Consider the following 19,073-nt stretch of genomic DNA (forward strand, 5'->3'; position numbering starts at 1 on the left):
CTGGCCCCTCCCCTCTCCGCTCTGTAGTTTTATCTTGACGCGGCTTATACCGCAGATCAAAAAAAATGTCCTACTGAGGATGCCGTACTCCTGCAATTACCAAGATGTTTATTATATCTAGTGTAATAATTGTGGTCGCTACAGGGATTATTTTAAAGTTATTACCACTTTGATGTTAGCGCTTTTCTCAGGTTGTGATTGTGTGTTTAATTGTACCAAAGTGACACATAAACCCCATTTTAATTTAATGAAAGCGAGAAAGTCAGATTATTAAAATATGACTGAATCGGCAGCCCGGCTGTGTAATTATTTTGGTAAATTTGTGCTGGGAGGCATGATAGGGCAAACTGTACTCATTTGCAGAAGGCTAATTTAATAAAACTCAACCCTCTTTATATGAAGGTTTTCCTGTTTAACCCAATTGAAAACCACACCAATTTGCTGTACTAATATTTCCAGCACTATCGGGCTAATGATGCTAACTCCAAACAGCCCGGAACCAGTAATTAACGGAGATGCTAATGAAAAGGTGGCGGCACCTTCAGCAACCTACTGCGGCGGACACTATCTATCTTGGACTAGTGGAAAATGTATCCTCTTATCTTGCAGCCCATAATCCTCCTCTTCTAATTAGCCACTTCGTTCAAGCAGAATGGAGAATCACAACTTTCATCCCTCCTTTTTCAGAGAGATTGAGAGAGCAGGGTTCAACCCAAAGAGACTAGCGCTGTCGGTAGGAGGAGGAGGAGGAGGAGGAGGAGGAAGAGGAGGGGAGAGACAGCAGTGTATGTTACACTCTGCTGGTCACCTGTCAGCTGTCAGAGCAATTACAGCACCTCCTAGTGTTAAATGTTTAAAGTGCGCATTAGCATGTAGCACAGTGGCATCCTGTTCCTGTGATCCTGCGAGGCTGGCACTCGGCGACAGCCCCTATGCCACCACAAATCGCTGTAGACAGTGCGCTGTTAAAATCAATATGCTGCAGTTTTGTAGTGCTTCCGTCTGACTGTGCGCCGTTGTCTAATATAATGTAAATAATAAATTATCAGGAGCAGATTACCAGGCGGCGGAGACACTCCACCTCGCAGTCACTCGCTCAAGAGCACTAATAGAGTCACACATCACACTTTTGCACATCTTTTTCTCCTGCTCGGGCTTTTTAATAGACTACACGCTTAAAAATAAAGGTTGTTTTAAAAATAAAAGCAGCAGCAGCAATACCCAGTTGCCCATGTAAATAATTCTTTTCAGAACCATTTTTTTCTTAGTAAGAAGAACATTTTAATAATCAGATCCATTTTCCACTCTAAAGAACCTTTTGTACAATGTAAATGTTCTAATAAAGAATCTTTGTTTTTAAGAGGGTATACAACATCGTTCAAGCAAACCGAATGGATTTGTGCTGGTATGATGTCAGAAGACTAATTCCTTTCTGGTTCTTTCAAGAGTTTTATCATTTATATATATATATATATATATATATATATATATATTATCGATGTATGTTTAAAATAAAGCCTGTGGTAAACATTACTTTGACATTTTGTTCTACAATGTAAATTTAAAACTCCATAGGAAAAGGCAAATTAGACCAGGTTCTCCCATCATACCATGATTAATTAGCGATACATTGAATAAACTGGCATTATTAACAGTTAAATACATTTTTAATTTGAAAGCAGAGAGTCTGAGTTTGTCTTTAAATTTCCCCTGTGGCATTTTACATCTGCACCTGGACCCCCTTTCTTGTGGGTTAAAACAGCGATTAGGTTTTAGTGGGACACGCCGGATGAGAGGAGACGTAGGCAGGGAGCGAGTGAGTTCTAATTAGGTCAGTGGAAGAGAAAGGCAGCGCACTCGTTCTCCGTGAAAAGGTCCCTCTGTCCTTTGCGTCCTATCTGCGGGTGACTGGATAAGACAGGTGAAGGCAAGTAGAAGTGGTAGCTGTCAATACACCTCCCTCGCTCCCCTTCCCTCTGATGCCATGAATTATTTGTGAGAGCAGGCGATGACAAAAGGATGCCGCTCGCTCTCAAAGCCTCACCTGCCGTCCCGTCACACCCACAGAGTTGATTCCATCAGACATGCGAGGGGGAACAGAGTTCCCTCCTTTACATTTCTCTCTGCTCTGCTCTTTTCTCTAACCTCATCATGCCATATCAAAGCACTGTAAACGAGTGTCGTCCCGCTCTAGCTGGACCCCCATGCTATACATTTCCATTTTTCATAGACTATGCTTTTTGCAAAGTCATTCTATTTATTTATACCAGTATGAGGCAAATAATCTCAAAAATGAAATCATGCCAAAGCCTTAAACAATAATTAGCTACAGTAGTTTCTGTTGTCAGTCAGAGGCAATAGCATATCTTAAATACAAAAATAAAATAAAAATAAAAAGTGTAAAAGCCACAGAAATACTATAATGATTTCATGGGGTAGGCTGTATCTTATTATTTGGTTGGTAAGAAATCATCTTTTTTCCGCAGTTATTCAACAAGTATTTAGATGGTAACACTTGGCATACAAAGCAATCTATTACAATGATTTAATCATCACAACAGCTTAAAATAACTTTAAATAACAATAAATAATTCAATGAATAATACTAATACCATATATTAATCTAGGTTAATGTTAATTTATACATGTAATAATACATTTTGAATCAAACAATAACCAAAAATACTACATTCATAAATTAATTTAACCTAAATGCTGTTTAAAATATATAGAAATTGTCATTGTTTGTTCATGATACCTACTAACTAATTATAATTACTAATCGAACCATATGATTGTAAAGTGTTCTCATTACATAAGGCCATGCCTGTGCAAAATTATAATAAATAATTTATGGCTAAAAAGTAAGCTTTACTTACACAAAGATATCAGAAAGGAATGTGATGTACTGTATCAATCCATATAGCACTGTTTTGAATCGAAAATCGATATTTTTGTGATCATCGGATTCATAGCATTATAGGTCAAAAAACAATATTCCTTTGAGGTTAATCTGACCGCATCCTTCTGTTCCGGTGTTTTTGTAGGGAATATAGGGAGTAGCTAAGTATTACTCAGGCCAGTTTGTCGGAGCCCTTTGGCAGTGAGTAACAGTGTGCTGTAAAGCTCTAGTCTTCACACAAAAAGCTGGCGGTCTAATGATCCCACTGGCTGCTGACCCTCAGGCCTGCTCTGTCCCTCCACCACCCCTCCATTACACTCCCTTCCTCCCTCCCTTCCTTCAACCCTGCCACATCTGCTGCCTCTCGCCAAAGGAAAAAAAAAATCAATCTCTCCATCATGAATTATTGAGGTGTTTGCCTACAGCCTCTGAAATATACAGGAGGGTGGTCTCTCTCTCTCTCTCTCTCTCTCTCTCTCTCTCTCTCTCTTTCTCTCTCTCTCTCTCTCTCTCTCTCTCTCTCTCTCTCTCTCTCTCTCTCTTTTCTTATAAATTTAGTTTAAGATTTGTAAATTATGAGAATGATTACATAACAGAATGATTTTAATATACTTTTTTTTACCTTCCACCCTAGATGGTTTATTTGTGCAGTTCACATTGCGTTGAATCTATCGTGTGGGATCTTGTATTTCCCTCTGAGCGGTGCAATTAATTTGTGCCTTATGTACACGGCCAAAGCACAGAGGCTGTTTACAGAAAATATATCTGTCCATAGCTTTCTGTATGATTAGCTAAAACTAGGGTCATTTGTGCTGAATTAGTCAATTATATCCATTAAGCCAGAGACGGAAGGGTTTAATGTGTAAATCTCAGCATAAAATATATGAAACAGCTGCAAACGGGGAGTAGGAGCAGTTATTTCCACTTCGACTCTCAAAACCCTGCCCTAATGAACTGAAGTTTAAGTTATTACACCATCACCTGCTGTACTACTGCTGGTCTGCTCTCTCACACACCTCCACTGGCACTTGTAAACAATAGCTTTCGCTGTAATGATTACATTCAATCAGGCAGTTGTCATATGACAATCATTATCCCTCCTCCAGTGGCAGCAACTTGATTGACAGCTCCCCAAAACCCATGTGTGGTGGCTGCACATCGTTGCCTGGCTTCAGCTATCAATTACAGGCTTGGATTTGAAGCATTTATTATGTAAAATAATTCTACACTGCACTCGTCTCTTGGGTCTGGTCCCCGCTGTCTGATGTGAAATTTCTCTCCTCGCTCTCCTCTTTCACGTTCATTGTCTCTCGCTCACTCTTTCTGTCTCACTCAACTCTTTATTGTTATTTCGTAAAGGGTGCGTCTTCCATTCGTTGCTCTTAAATCGACACAGCCCAGGTAGTAATGGTATAAGACTCCAATGGATTGTCAAAGGGAGGAAATCCAGCAATTCAAAACTGTTGAAAAATGTAATTCTTTTTTAATGTTTACCTGACCAATAAAGAGTCATCTTGGACTATTGACAACTTGTGGGTAGTGGCCAACTTGTGGCATAATGCAAACGCAATGCCATGTGATGTCATTGTAGAAATTGCTATTCTCAGTCAGCCATGACTCATTTATTCGACTAGAGGAAGTTTAACCAGTGCTATTAAGATCTCGCAATCTCAAAACCCAACTTTTCTTATATAATCATATTATATACACTACTTTTCAAACGTTTGGGCTCTGTAAGACTTGTTTTTTTTTTTAATTTTTTTTTTTTTAATGTTTTTGAAAGAAGTTCTTATGCCCACTAAGGCTGTATTTATTTGATCAAAAATACAACAGTAATATTGCAAAATATTATTACAATTTAATATAAATGTTTTCTATTTTAATACATTTTAAAATGTTGTCTATTATTGTGACGCAAAGCTGAATTTTATTATTACTCCAGTCTTCAGTGTCAAATCCTTCAGAAATCATTCTAATATGCTGATTTCTTGCTCAAGAAACATTTATTTATTATTATCAATGTGCTGCTTAATATTTTTGTAGAAACTGATAATTTTTTTCTGGATTACTTTATGAATAGAAAGTTTAAAATAAACAGTATTGCAGTTTTTTTGTAATGTCTTTACTGTCAATTTTAATTAATTTAGAGCATCCTTGCTCAATAAAATATACAAAAATCTATCTGACCCCAAAGTTATGAACAGCAGTGAATATGAAAGGTTGAAAAAATACTGAGTGCACCTTTAATATAGAACATGATGAATTAGAGGTTTTTTTAGATAAATAAATACATTCTGTGTACCAAAACAGTCCACACACATTCACCAAAAGAGGACTAAAAATAAATAATGCTACTAAAAATAAAATAAAAAAAACACTCGAGACTGATTCACTCTGAGGAAACATTTGCAGACAATGGAAACCAGAGAGTGTAAATTCTACTATGATGTTATGATAAGAGAATTCTCTTTGCTCGCTCGCAGTTTCTTCTTTCTCTCTCTCTCTTTCTGAAATAGTTCTTCGGTTGCATTTGGCACCAAACTCGCAGGCCAGTGCAGAAATCCAGCCATAATAAATGGTGGGAGGAGGGAAAAATAAGACATCTGAAAGACCAGCTAAGCAAGCCGGTGATATTTCTTCTTCTTTTTTTTTTCTTTTTTTTTTTTTTTTTTGCCTGGGACAGATCTTTTGGAGATGTGTATTGTAAGCAATTTTAGAGCTGTCAGCACAACATGCCTACTGGTCTCAGCTTGCCCGAAGGCGGAGAAAGGGGAAGGTTAGACTTCTTGTAGCTGTCAGACTCTACTCTGCATTATTATTATTTTATTTGCCGTATCTGGTCTTGAAGGAATTACAAGAAAATTCAGAGGACATTAAGTTGGGAGGCTAACCGATGCACGTGTATATTTTGAAAGCATGAGCAATATGTTTTTTTTTTCTAGAGGGGAGCTAAAAGAGAGATCGAGTGAATGACAAACAGAGGCTGAAACGGACAGCGAGTTACAGGGCCGCCTGGCTTTAGCGCTGCCGCTCAGAAGATTAGCCTATCACTCGTCAACATGGTGTCGCCTTACTCAATTAGCCACAACTCAAACTCTGTGTTTTAAACAACTGCAACATTCCTATCGTGCCCACATAGTAGAGGTAATGGAGAGCTGCCTTCGAGAAGACATCTGCCTCTGGTCCCATTAAGACAGCCCATGCTGCTGTCTCACTAAGGCATTCTGGGAGACTTGAATGAAGATAAGATGGTGTAAGGTGAGGAGAGAGCGGATGAAGAGAGATATCATGCCATACCGTATGGCACTTTGAGTGTTGCTCTATGGCAAGAACGGGCATTGACTGTGTCTCCCAGAAATGGGCACATTTATATTCTCTTTCTCTGAGTCCCCCCCTCTCACACTCTTATGGTCTGCGTTAGCCTTCATAAAATATTCATGTTGGTTGTGCTCAGTGCCATAATTGCCATCTCAGCCTCTGAATAATTGATGGCTGGTGCCGTTGACTTGGTCTCATTTACTAAGAGTGTGGGTAATACCATACTCGCACATGCCACATGCTTTTATGCCATGCTGCCGCAGTTAGTGCTGACTCCAGATCGGCCATTCTCTCTGCACACCACTATCATTCATTTGAAACCACCCTCGCAGCTACAATCAAATGCATTTAAATCAATAGTGCGAGTGACTTGGGCTACAAGTATCTTTGGAAACACATTTCCAAATGTGTTTCCAAAAACTATTTTATTTGATGTGCTTTTTAGGAGCGAAGGAAACTTGATAAGGGGCAGCTGAAATTTTGACAAATGATTTTCTGTTTATTAAAGTGCATTTTTCTCTGATCGTCGCACTTTGAGTTGGTGTCTGATTGTAAAGACCACTTTCTGTGTGGATGTTTTGTAACTATTTAATTTGACGACTAGCAAAACCGGGTTCGATTTTGTGAATCGTTCCTGTGCTGAGATTTGAGGAGAACAACACAGAATGTTCAACACAGTCAGGCGAAACTGCAGGAGAGTTAATTAATGGGCCAGAGCTGAGCGGACAGATGTGACCCCTTGTTAGACTGAGGTCAAAGGTCAATTTCTTGAGGATTACATTAACCCTGCCTACACCAACCCCATCAGTCCTCGACTTCTGCTTTAATTCGTTGCTCTCCTTCTTTTTCGCCCTGACATTCCTTCTTACCTCCTCTCTTTAAGTCAACTTCATAGGGTATTCGACCATCTCTGTTCAGTCTAAAGGGCACTACAAAATGCATAGGGAACAATATTACATCAATATATCACGTCACAGGAAGCGGAGACATGACATTTCAGTGACATAAAAGTCATTGCGCATCAACTGAATACCACACAAATATATTTTAGAAACCTAAACGGGGAAAATCTAATTCCTTGCAAGTGTTAATGGGTAAAAAACACATAAGTGATCATTGCCATTATCAGAAACAAATAATAATTATTTTCATTTTAAACAGCACAGCCATCATTTATCATTCAATTTTGTCTTTTTGATTATGAGGAATGATATCCATTTAAATAAATAAAAATTGATATTTTATTTTAAAAGAATATTAAGTGAAATATATATATATTTCTTGAGCAGCAAATTAGCATATTAGAAAGATTTCTGAAGTTTCATGTGACATTGAAGACTGCAATTATAATGCTGAAAATTCAGCTTTACCATTACATAAATAAGTATTAGTCGAGCAATAAACACTGCATGGGATTTTGTGAATCACTCTCTCATCCTTCCACATCCACTTTTCCAGTTCCGCTTTCATTAGCATCCGCTCTGATGTGTCTAAAAGTACAACGTAAGAATTATTAAGCAGAGCAGTAAGGTGAGGCTCTGACTCAAACTCGTCCTACCCATCAGACACTTGGAGCGTTGCCCTCTTCCTCACGCTGACTGTGGTAATAGCCCTCTCTAATTGAAGTGCTCTTAGTCGTGCCATTTGCAATGCACTGTCCAATCTCTTCTAAAAGCATAAGGTCCCTGTCCGAAGTGCCCTACAGAGGGGACAGTAAGCACTTTATTAAACATTACACGTGTGATTACATGTACCCTCCCTGTTCGGCAGACACCGTAGTACTCTTGCTAATGCTAATGGAGCTAAAGGGTCAACAAAGTCAAACTATATACACATTACACATGTGAATGGGGGCTCTAAAAACTATGAGTGAGTGTTTATGTGAACGTGGCGTGCGGTTAGGAGACCAGAAGGACAAATCTGTGGAGTGGAGGGAAAGAAAGACAAAGGATGTCTTCCTAAAGTGAGGGCACCCAGGGTTTTGCAGGGGATTTAGGAGGACTATGAGAGCGTGATGTCAGCGATGAGGTTAAGCCAAGACTTATCTCCACACAAAGCAGGAAAGAGAAAGAAATCGAGAGCGTGGAAGAATAAGGGACAGTTCAGGAGTGCTCAGACAGGGTCAGTGGCAGAGGGAATCAGCGAGGAAGAAGCCACGGCTTAGAGTTCTTAAATGATATTATAGACGAGGTCTGTAGCCCTAATCTGCTTACCCAAACAACACTGTGGATAACACACACACAAACATGTTTTTATCAATGCACCCAATGAGCTGCAAATGCTAGATCTGATCTATATGCACTGCACACTCAATCATACACAGCATATTTTTGTTCCATATATTTACAAATTACACACACACCCATAGACAACATTTGAAGTGGATCTTTCATCAAAGTTATACATGAACCTTGAACAACCCATTCTTGTCTTAGGACAACTTTGATGAAGTGTTTTGATCCACATCCAATGTGTATATATATATATATATATATATATATATATATATACATTTGAAGTGGATCAAAAAAGTTAATCAAAGTTGTTCTCTTTATGTAAAGATACAGTATGCGATCATATGTACAGTATACATATTTTCCATCTATGCTACTTGGCACAAAGGCTTGAAATTTGGATGAATGGCCTGACACACATTGATGTGTAATGTTGTAGATGTTAGAAGGGTGGCACAAACAGTAGATTATAAAGCAAAGGATGAGACCTGTGCCTCTTAATCCCAGCCAGTGCACACATATGCATATTACATTCCTTCATTGCTAACAAGTCAGCTGCACTCACTCACTCACTCACTCACTCACTCACTCACTCACTCACTCACTCACTCACTCTCTCTCACACACACACACACACACACACACATTGTTATTGTCATTGTGAGGCTTTCCACTGACTTCTATTGTTTTTGATATAAGCTAATACTGACTAGCCTTAACCTAAATTCTAACCACACCCGTAAAATAATAAATTTTTATGAAAAAAGTTTATACGTATACATATGCATTTATCAATAATAATAATAATAATAATACTTATTATTATAGCCTAAGAAGAGAAGAATGGATGAGTACACATACATATTAAGCTACACTTTGCAGAAAAAAATATATTTAAATATGTTTTTTTTTTTTTTTTTTTTTTTTGGGGGGGGGGGGGGTTAAATTTTTTATTATAAAAAAATCAACGGCTAGACTGTTTGTTTGGGTTAGTCTGTAGTATTTATATTTAGCTGTACACTTGCGTTCAAAGGTTTGGGGTTGTTATTTGGTATGAATTTTTAATGTCTTTGAAAGAAGTCTCTTATGCTCATCATTTTATTTTAATTACTATTATTTAATTTTTTCAAGTTTTGTTGTAAATGTAAAAAATTGACTGTCACTTTTGATCAATATAATGCATCCTTTTTGAGTAAAAGTATTCATTTGAACTATTGTGTCTATAAAATGAATAGGAGTCCATGGTATTGTTAGTAAAAGATGATGGATATGTAGGTCACTGCAATAGTATCAATGCATTTGTGTAAGTAGTGACAGGCAGCAAATATAATAGTGTATGCTGCAGATAGATGTGGGTTCTCAACTATACCAGTGCAGTGAACCAGAAAACCATAAATGAAGAAAAAAGAGATACCCCACTGTGCTAATTAGTATTGTAGATTTCAGACTGCACAGAAAGGAGGGGAAACACGCTGAGTCACAGCCATACAATATCTGACAAGCCCACTGGATCCAACATTAAAACACTGTTATTAAAATGCATAAACAATAAACGCTTAGAAATCATTTGAGAGACATTATTAATTTAATTGATAAAGGACACAGAAACATTTACAATATTGGATGTACCCCTGTGAAGTTGAGCACAAGTACACAGTACAGTGAATAGACGCGTCTAGCATATTTCTTAATAATAGTTAATAAGTGTTAATAGGGATTCAGAAATCAATCTACTATGGTTACCTTAACAGAATATCTCACTGGATCTGTGGCTATGGTGAATATGGGTGCGCTTTGGAATGACTTCGGTAACATTTCAATCTCTCCTGATCTTTCTCCTGTTTTCTTCTTTTCACTCAGCTGACAGGCATGTTTCTGGCGTCTTCATATCCTAGACAGTGTGTTGCTTATTGTAACTTTGTGAATATGTATGTAGCTATCTATCTTAAGAATGCAGAGTAGGAGGATGTAGGTTAACTCCTCATAGCGGGGTGGCACATAATATAGCTCTAATGTCAATGCCACACAACCCTGCCATCTTTTCCACAGTCTCTGCGCCAAAGTCATGAACAAAATGGACTTACCTCATAAATCCTTTTATTCTGTGTTTTTCCAGGTTCTTCCTGAAATTCTTTCTCAAATGCAACCAGAACTGCCTAAAGAATGCAGGAAACCCACGAGACATGCGGCGCTTTCAGGTAAGACCATGTTAGACCAAAATTGCAATTTTAGTCATATATGTGACTGGACAAGCTGCATTTATATTGTCGTTAATAACATTGCAAGTATTATTATAATAATGATTAGTTTATTTATTATATTAATGTTTAACAGATAAGTAGTTCATGAAAATCCATATAGGATTTTGAAAGTATATTTGAAATATTTTATTTTACTATGACTCTACATTCTTAATTGACAGAATTGCATGCTATACTATACATACTCAAACAATCAGAATAAATTGATCAATATTTGCTAAAAAAAATCTTTCAAAGACATTACATTAGACTATTAATAAATAGATATTAGATAAAGTGGCTAGAAAAAGTATATACACAATTATATATTTTTATTATAATTGTATGTATTATATTATTACATACACTGAATTAACACATTCAACTGACCACCCACTATTTCACTTAAAATGTAGTTTTATTTATTTTTGAGGCCAAAGAATGGTTTCTTAACTGATAAAATGTGAGTACTTGAGAACATATAAAGAAATACTGATGGAGAATAGAGAGAGAAAAAAGAAGCTTTGAGCGAATGAAGTGGCTGCCCAGAACAGGGATAATGTAAGCGGTGTTTGCCAAGTCTCATCAAGCCTCTTCCTCTCTTGAGATTGAGAGACCTCTCAAAGCCTGAGAGCCATTTAAATCAAGAGGCTCCTCAGTTGCTGTGAGACACCTCTAGTCTATGACTTTAGCTCCTTGAGAGCTGTTAGCTGCTGTCATGGTTCCAGGCTCTCTGGTGAAATGTGCCTGTATGTCAATTTATCAGTCAGCGGTTACACGTGTGTTTGTGCTGCCTCAACACTTGAGCTGTTTGTTTGAGCTACGTGTTCATTTGTATACAAGGACCGAGTGTGTCTTTGTGGGTCAAGTGAAATGCAGTCATTATTCGTCTTCTGCAGGTGGTGGTGTCTACGACGGTCAACGTGGACGGACACGTCCTGGCTGTGTCTGATAACATGTTTGTACACAATAACTCTAAACATGGACGTAGAGCTCGCAGGCTGGACCCGTCTGAAGGAACTCCGTCGTACCTGGAGCACGGTGAGAGTACATACTGTATGTGTCTACCTGTTTACATGCATTTTGTTGAGAAATAAAAACACGAGTTTGTCATTTTTCACACTGAGAAAAATAGGGGGAAACAGAAGGAATAAAAGACAAGACTTACACCTGCAATGTTTATGTAGTTGCCGTTATAAAATCCTTCATTGTACTTTTCCCCACAACAAACTCTTTTATTTGCACACGGCTAACGTTCCTAGCACATCCAGCAAAGCTAAGCCACTTCAATATGCCATCATGGCTAGCACTGCCTTTTTCCTTTACATCAACTTAGTTTAAAGCTTAATTATTCAATTTCTACCCAACTAGTATAAACAAATGGTATTGCAAAAATATTGATTTCACTTTTTTCAACCTAGCAATGGCTTACTTACAGCTGTCTCTAAAAGGTTTAAATATTGAACAAAATAATCATTCTTAAAATAAGTTAAACATCATTGAATGAACAGTCGAACATGTTGAATGGTGGTGCTTATGTGCGGTCGAGTTCAAATGCAAAAAAACTAGCAAATGCAACCAGGTCAATTCCACTGAAGAATCCTTGACTTTAAAGGCCCATACACAACTGGACAAATATCAGCGCACGTTATTCGTCAGCGTTTTTCAACACGTTTTTTGTGTTCACACCCAAGCGATGAGCCGAGTGAACATGCAAATTCATTCCCTGATATTAGATGGCGCCCATTTGCTCTGCAATACCACTCCATAACAGTTTTCTTTTATCAAGATGTTTGTAGTCGCAGTCGCGTTTGTCACATAGTTCTTTATGTTCTAACACCAACGAGACCAGCAGCTCTACATTCATCTTGCCTTGCATCTTCCTCGTCTTATTTCTTCCTGGCAGTGTAGACGGCGACGCTACTTGGCGTAGAGCTTCTTCGCCATTACGTATGTGTGCGCGGCAAGACCGTTTCGTGTTTGAGCGCCCCCAAGTTGTATTTTACTGTAACTTCAGAAGCTCCAAACACGTGAGCAAAAGCGGCAATCTCATTGGTTGGATATTTTTTGACGCGGCATTTAAAAAAAAAACAAAAAAACTTTAAAAACGTTTAAAAACGGCAGTTTTTAAAAAATGACGATTTTACGCTTGCCGTTTTTCGCGTCGGTGTACACACTCACATTGGCGCCCATTGTTTATTCACGAGACATTAAACGTCGGCGAATATCGTGTGCGAAATTTGTCCCGGTGTGAACAGGCCTTTATGCTTTGCTAATGGGAATTTTTTTTTTTTCGTGTTATCCATTAAAAGTATGTAAATATCCTTAAAGATTTCTTTCTAAAAAAGTGGATACGGTACAGTAAGACAATGAATATGTTCTAGCCCATTGGAAAATAGCATCTTTTGTTTTCAGAATAAATGTGAGCGATTTAGGCTAAAAACAAGAAAAGTTCAATGGGGTAAGACACAAATTATGTTGTCGATTTTACATTGAGGTCAGCTGTGTTTCAAACATTACTAAACTTTTGATAATGGATCTTTTTCCTGAAATTGCACTAATGTGTCCGCACTTTAAGGATTTCTTTTGCGGTATAACTGCAACCTTTTGTTGCAGATATTGTTTATATCTTTGTTCAACTGTCTTTGGATTTTTCCATTGGATTTCATTGGTTTACTGGATGATTGGTCATTTCACTGATTGCTCATCATGTTAATATAAAAGTTGTTGATATTTGTTATTTGCTTTACCTGACGAAGACCGCTTGTGTTCGAAAAGTTTTTTATTAAACTTTTTAGGGAGCAAAGATAGCAGTGTGCCGGTTCTTTTGCATTTCAGCTCAGTTTTCTATTGATTTTCGAGCACCTGCTGAAGTGATGATTGGATGTGCACATACAGTACTTTGAATCGAAAGACAACTGTGACATTCAGTCAGACGATAGTGACTCTGATTTAACACCTCTGTGTCCCGCAGTCATGATAATGCCACTAACAAGTCATGCTGATGCCAGATAATGCTGGTGGTTTGAGCTAACCAGACATTCATTTGACTGACAAATGGCACACCAACAGTAGCAGTGCAGCAAAGCACCCATAATCCACTATGGTTTGTGCAGGCTAAGAAAAGAGCAGTGAACGGAGAATTCCCCAAGTGGCCTGTTCTCTTTAGGTTTGAACATGTGTCTTACGAGACCTCTAAGTCTTAAGCACTGAGCATTTATTTTCTGAGCGTCATGTGGCCTTATCTTCCATCCTCCATCTCTTGCAGGTTATAGTGCTGCCCTCATAAATCCGTCTAATAACATGTGAACATGATTTGAGTAATGATTTGATCCACAGTCACAATCAAATCCAATCATTTTCTCATTTATGTTTGGGATGACTCTAGAGAAGAACACATTTTTCTCTTGGACTGTTAACCTCCGTCTATGATGAAAAAATAAGGATTTGAATGATGATGATTTGATGATGATGATGCTGATGATTAAGTTCTCTCTATTCTCCTGGGGAAGTCTTAAGTCTTTAAGCATAGTTTCCACTGGACTGAAAAAATGACAAAAGTCATTTTTCTAAAGCCTCAACATATTTGAAAAATTGTGAAAATTTACTTTCCTTCTCTTTTTTTTCCAAAAGAAAGGATAGGATAAATCCTGAGACAGATAGGCTTATACTGCAATTCTGCGTATGTCTAATATAACACCCTGACTGTGCACATATAGACATATTTTTCTTGGAGGGCAATTGCAGAAACTCACAAAGTCATAGCTTCAAAATTCAATACTGTTCCTGTAATAACTAGATTCCACTTGAAATTTGAACACTTGTCATTCACTGCAGTTCTACACATTCCCACCCCTTATGATCTTATAAGGCACTTTGGCTAATTTTATAATACATTTTGCTCCCAAATAATAGCATACTTTACACATTTTACCATATTTAAATCCCTTCCACCAAATTCTGTTGATTTTTCCACTGAAATCAGCTCAAAATATGCAAAAATGGCCTTCATACATCCCTTCACTCACCTCTGCTTGGCCACTCTTGTCTATTATTGTGTCAGTTTCAGAACATTTCCACTCCCCTCCAGCTAATGAGCCTGTTCTGTCAGACACGGTGTGCATGTGTGTTGATTGCTCTGGGCTGGGGAGACGACGAGGGTAAAGTGAGGGCACCAATACGTGAGGTCATGTCACAAATGCAGTGTGGTGGAAATAGATGTCTGCAGGGCTTGAGAATGTAAGTTTGTAGAAGAGAAAGCTATTGTGCTTGTATCTGAGATGTGTGTAAAAGTGAGTGCACATACGCATGCATGCAGCGTAAGGGAACAGATGGCAGCAGAGGAGGCACCAAAGTTTAATCCTATCAGATGGATTCACATACCACCATCTGCTTAATCCATGCACAATTTCAGCACCCTGCAAAAGAGTCGTCTTAGGCCAAGATTACCATCACAGATTGCTTCAACATTCCTCTTCATCTCTCCTGGTTTATCACGCCGCCAAATTGCATTATGCCCAGCAGTCACCCACAACACAGCTCATACAAATAAAAAAGACTAGCTGGGGAAGTCCTCAAGGCCACAAAGTGGATTACTTCACTTATGAAAATTACAACATGGCTGGAACACAAAATATTTGTGACATTTCGGTTAGTCTAAGGAGATTTGATTTGTATATTCGGGGTTATTGAAATGCTTTAAAATCATGTTCCTTAATCTAAAACTTGTAATTCCCTATTTAAATTGCAATATACCTTTAGGAAAACATTTAATATTACAAGGACTCTGTAAATCTGAATCCTGGAAGATAATCAAGTATTTCCATATTCTGCTGTTGCTGTGTAATACGTTTTATGATTAAACAAAAATAAACAGATAAAATGCAGAGATGAAAAAGAGGAAATTCTTTATCAAGTAGTATTAATCTCACAGACCATATGTGCTATTTAGTGCAAATTGATGTGTTCACAAATAAATATTGTTTTTTAACTTTCTTTTTTTTTGTAAATTCGAAATGTTTCTTGAGCATCAAATCAGCATATTTCTAAACAATCGTGTGACACTATTAGGACTGGAGTAATGATGCTGACAATTTTAAACAGTAACATTTTACAATAAATATGTTTTTACTGTATTTTTGATCAAATAAATGCAGCCTTGGTGTCCATAAGAGACTTCTTTCAAAAAATATTTTTAAATCTTAACGACCCCAAACTTGTGAACGGTAGTGTGCTCAGCTTCTTTTTATTAACAGCTTGTAGTGGAGCTAACTACTTTTTTAAAAGGGTAGCATGACTGTAGTTTAAATTAGATTTAATTTTCCTTGTAGCTTGATAGTTGAAACCTGCTTCCGCCAACACAGTTCCCCAGACCGTTTTCCCCTGCAGGTTCCCAATATCCCCTGCAATTATCTATGCTAGCTCTTCCCAAGGCATCGCCGATGGCTGACACACACCAGTTTAAGCTACGCGAGTGAGGTCTAGAGCCTTGTTTCATCTCAGTTCAGGTCCTATCAGCAGAACCGAGCGCCTGCTATACGCAGGCCATCTGCCTCCACCGTCCGTCTGCCTCACTTAGGTACACTATCACACGTGCATTGAGTGTAGACCCCTACCCTCTCCCAGGGGTCCTGCCTGCAGTCAGAGCCGTGTGTAACGCTTGTTAAAAGATGTGTGCTTAGTCCCCCTATCAGAGTCACAGAGGACAACAGAGCCGCCCGTGACAGACTCTCCCGTTCTCTGCCTCTGACAGCTGCCTCAGAGGACCCTTACTTTTCCTTTTTTTTCCCTCCCTCATGTCTTTTCCTTCTATTTAAATTCAGAAGCAAATTGGAACAGCAGTAATTAGTCGGTTAAAGCGTCTTCAGTGAGATACCAAGCTTTAGAATCCGGTGCCAAAGTTCAACATGCTGAAATGAAATTTAAACTCATTAAGGTGTTGAATTTTTATGGCTGGCTGCTGTTTTCTCAAAGTGTCCCAGGGCGCCTGGCCTTTTGATCGACTGCTGTAATGACTCTGGATTTCTCTGTGCCTGGCGAACTCCGGCACTCATGACATTTGCACGAGTGTCATAAAACAAGCACTCGCACCTGGCCCCCTCCCTCCCTGGGCACACATGGGGTCAGTGTAATATTTAATAAAGGTGTGTGTATAATCAAGCGGAATTAGCATTCTTGTTCTCCTACTACCGCCAGAGGGGAAGGAAGGAGGGGTTGGAGGGAGTAGTGCTGCTATTTTACACTCATCACTGATCTTTTCCAGTCTGACCCTCAGATTTCATTACCGTAAAACTTCAAATAATAGCCGAGGCCCAAATAGACGCCTGTCTCTTTTAAAGGTCTTTTAGAGGCCGGGTCTGTTTTTGAGTTTCGGGTTGTTAATTTTCTAAAACAATCAGATCGTCCGCTTTTTGGCGGCTGCCAAAGCAAATTTTTGTCCCGCCAAAGCCTATTTTGATCGGTGAGTGATGTAGAATAGAGACTGCTGCACTTGACAGGGCGCATAACGAGCAGAGAGAGAGAGAGAGAGAGAGAGACAGAGTCAGAGAGAGTGTGTGCGCCATGTGCGCACACTCTCACGTCTTCAAACAACACGAGTGCTGTCTTACTCTCTCTCCCTCGCACATATTAATCAAAATCAGTTGACACGATATTAAAAGGTTGGAAGAACGCAGTTTCACGTGGAGCATTTGGAGATTTTTAGAGATTAGAGACTACAACATCTAAACACTAAATTATAAAGGCCGGTCTCATATAGACGTCTTTCTCAAATACAAGCCGGCGCAGTTCCACGATTTGGGGAAATAAAATCCCGGCTATTATTTGACGTTTTACGGTAATTATGTCCATGACTAAAACATAGGCGGAGGGGAATTATGCCTTTCATAAGCAGAGCACCAGGGAGTCAGGTGTCCTGTCGCCATGTTTTTTTCTTTTTCTTTTTTCTTTTTTTTCCTGCACTCAACTTTGCAACAAGTTTTGTCAACTGATTCTGAGTGTTTTTGGACTAGAATGCATAAGTTGTGCGGCGTAAAAGTGGAGAAAGTGGATTTTCCAGGAGTAAGGAGCAAGGTTTTCTCTTTCTCCAAACTTGCTCTGATGACACTCCATCATTAGCATACCATGTAAGAAAATTGTATTTTCTTTCTGAAATTTGTGTTATGATATTGCAGAAACAATGTCAAAATGACAAAACAACAACAGAGATTTGAGAATCACATTGGTCAAACTGAATTTTAATACAATGAAAATTTTATAAAATGCACCTTTTTGTCTATAATTTGCAACTTAATTATTGTTTAATATTATTAAGGGATAGTTTACCCAAAAAGGACAGTTTTGTCATCACTTACTCACCCTCAATTTGTTCCAAATCCGAATGAGTTGCTGTCTTCTGCTGAACACAAAAGAAGATACAGTATTTTAAAGAATGTTGGTGACCAGATAGTTGACAATAACTATTGACTTTCATAGTAGGAAATAAAGTATGCAGTCAATGGCTACCATGAACTGTCTGGCCACCAACATTCTTTAAAATATCTTCTATGTTTTATAAATCGATGGTTTTAAAATGTAACACTATTTTGACTAAATAAATTCAATATAAAACATTAAAATTAAACGCAATCATTTTAGATTGCTAAAAGTAATTTTAGCCGTTACAAATTTATAATGTACGTAATCATTTTGAGACTTGCTAAAGATTACATTTAACCATTAATTTAATTCCAATAATAAATTAATTAAATTTAAATTATTAAACAAGTTTTTTTTAACAATATGTAATGGCAAAGGTAATCAAAATATAATAATTGGGGGAAATGGGCATGCCTAGTTAAATATCCAACATTATACATAAAAAAAATAATTATATCAAATTATATGAATGTATAATACAAATGATACAGTATGTGTATTATATACATTTATATAATCTCTAATATCAATTTCAGTATAGGAAACAGAAGAGAGTAAAGAGAGAATTTACTGCTGAGCCATAACAGTGCAGTTTTAAGCTATGGAGTGGATTCGGAGTGGACTTTTACTCACCAGAGAAAGCGGAGTGATTACAAAACACTGAGCGGAGTGGATAAATTGCTATATCTCCACTCCATTCTTTGATTTCAAGTTTGTGCTCCTCCATGTGACAATCTAAAAATACCAAAACACAACTAGAGATGATCATGGTTAGGCTGCAGGAGATTTCCAGCAGTGAATCATGCTACTACACAGGGTAGATTGAGATAAATGATCGGTGAGCGAGCGTCATCTCTCATGCTCGCACCGCTGTCAGGAAGCATATGGGGACTGTGCAGAGGAATGGCCACAGTCTAATCATATGTGACGACTCTAATGAGTCAGTCACTTGTCATTAAGCTG

At 38.1% G+C, this 19,073-nt stretch overlaps 1 protein-coding gene across 7 annotated transcripts in view; it reads left to right on the forward strand.

The window, feature by feature from the left end:
- ebf1a (EBF transcription factor 1a) overlaps positions 1-19,073 on the forward strand; it is a 154,919-nt gene that overhangs the window by 74,611 nt on the left and 61,235 nt on the right. For 4 of the 7 annotated variants that reach the window (XM_089134912.1, XM_039664542.2, XM_039664541.2 and 1 more), the window contains exons 7-8: positions 10,571-10,652; positions 11,594-11,750. In XM_089134912.1, coding sequence (XP_088991038.1) covers positions 10,571-10,652; positions 11,594-11,750 — 239 coding nt within the window. The remainder of the gene's footprint in view (positions 1-10,570; positions 10,653-11,593; positions 11,751-19,073) is intronic. The other 3 variants (XM_039664544.2, XM_039664543.2, XM_039664546.2) reach the window with 1 other exon arrangement.

This window comes from Pimephales promelas, chromosome 9, assembly GCF_988280905.1.
Source record: "Pimephales promelas chromosome 9, fPimPro1.hap1.1, whole genome shotgun sequence".
Lineage (NCBI taxonomy): Eukaryota > Metazoa > Chordata > Actinopteri > Cypriniformes > Leuciscidae > Pimephales > Pimephales promelas.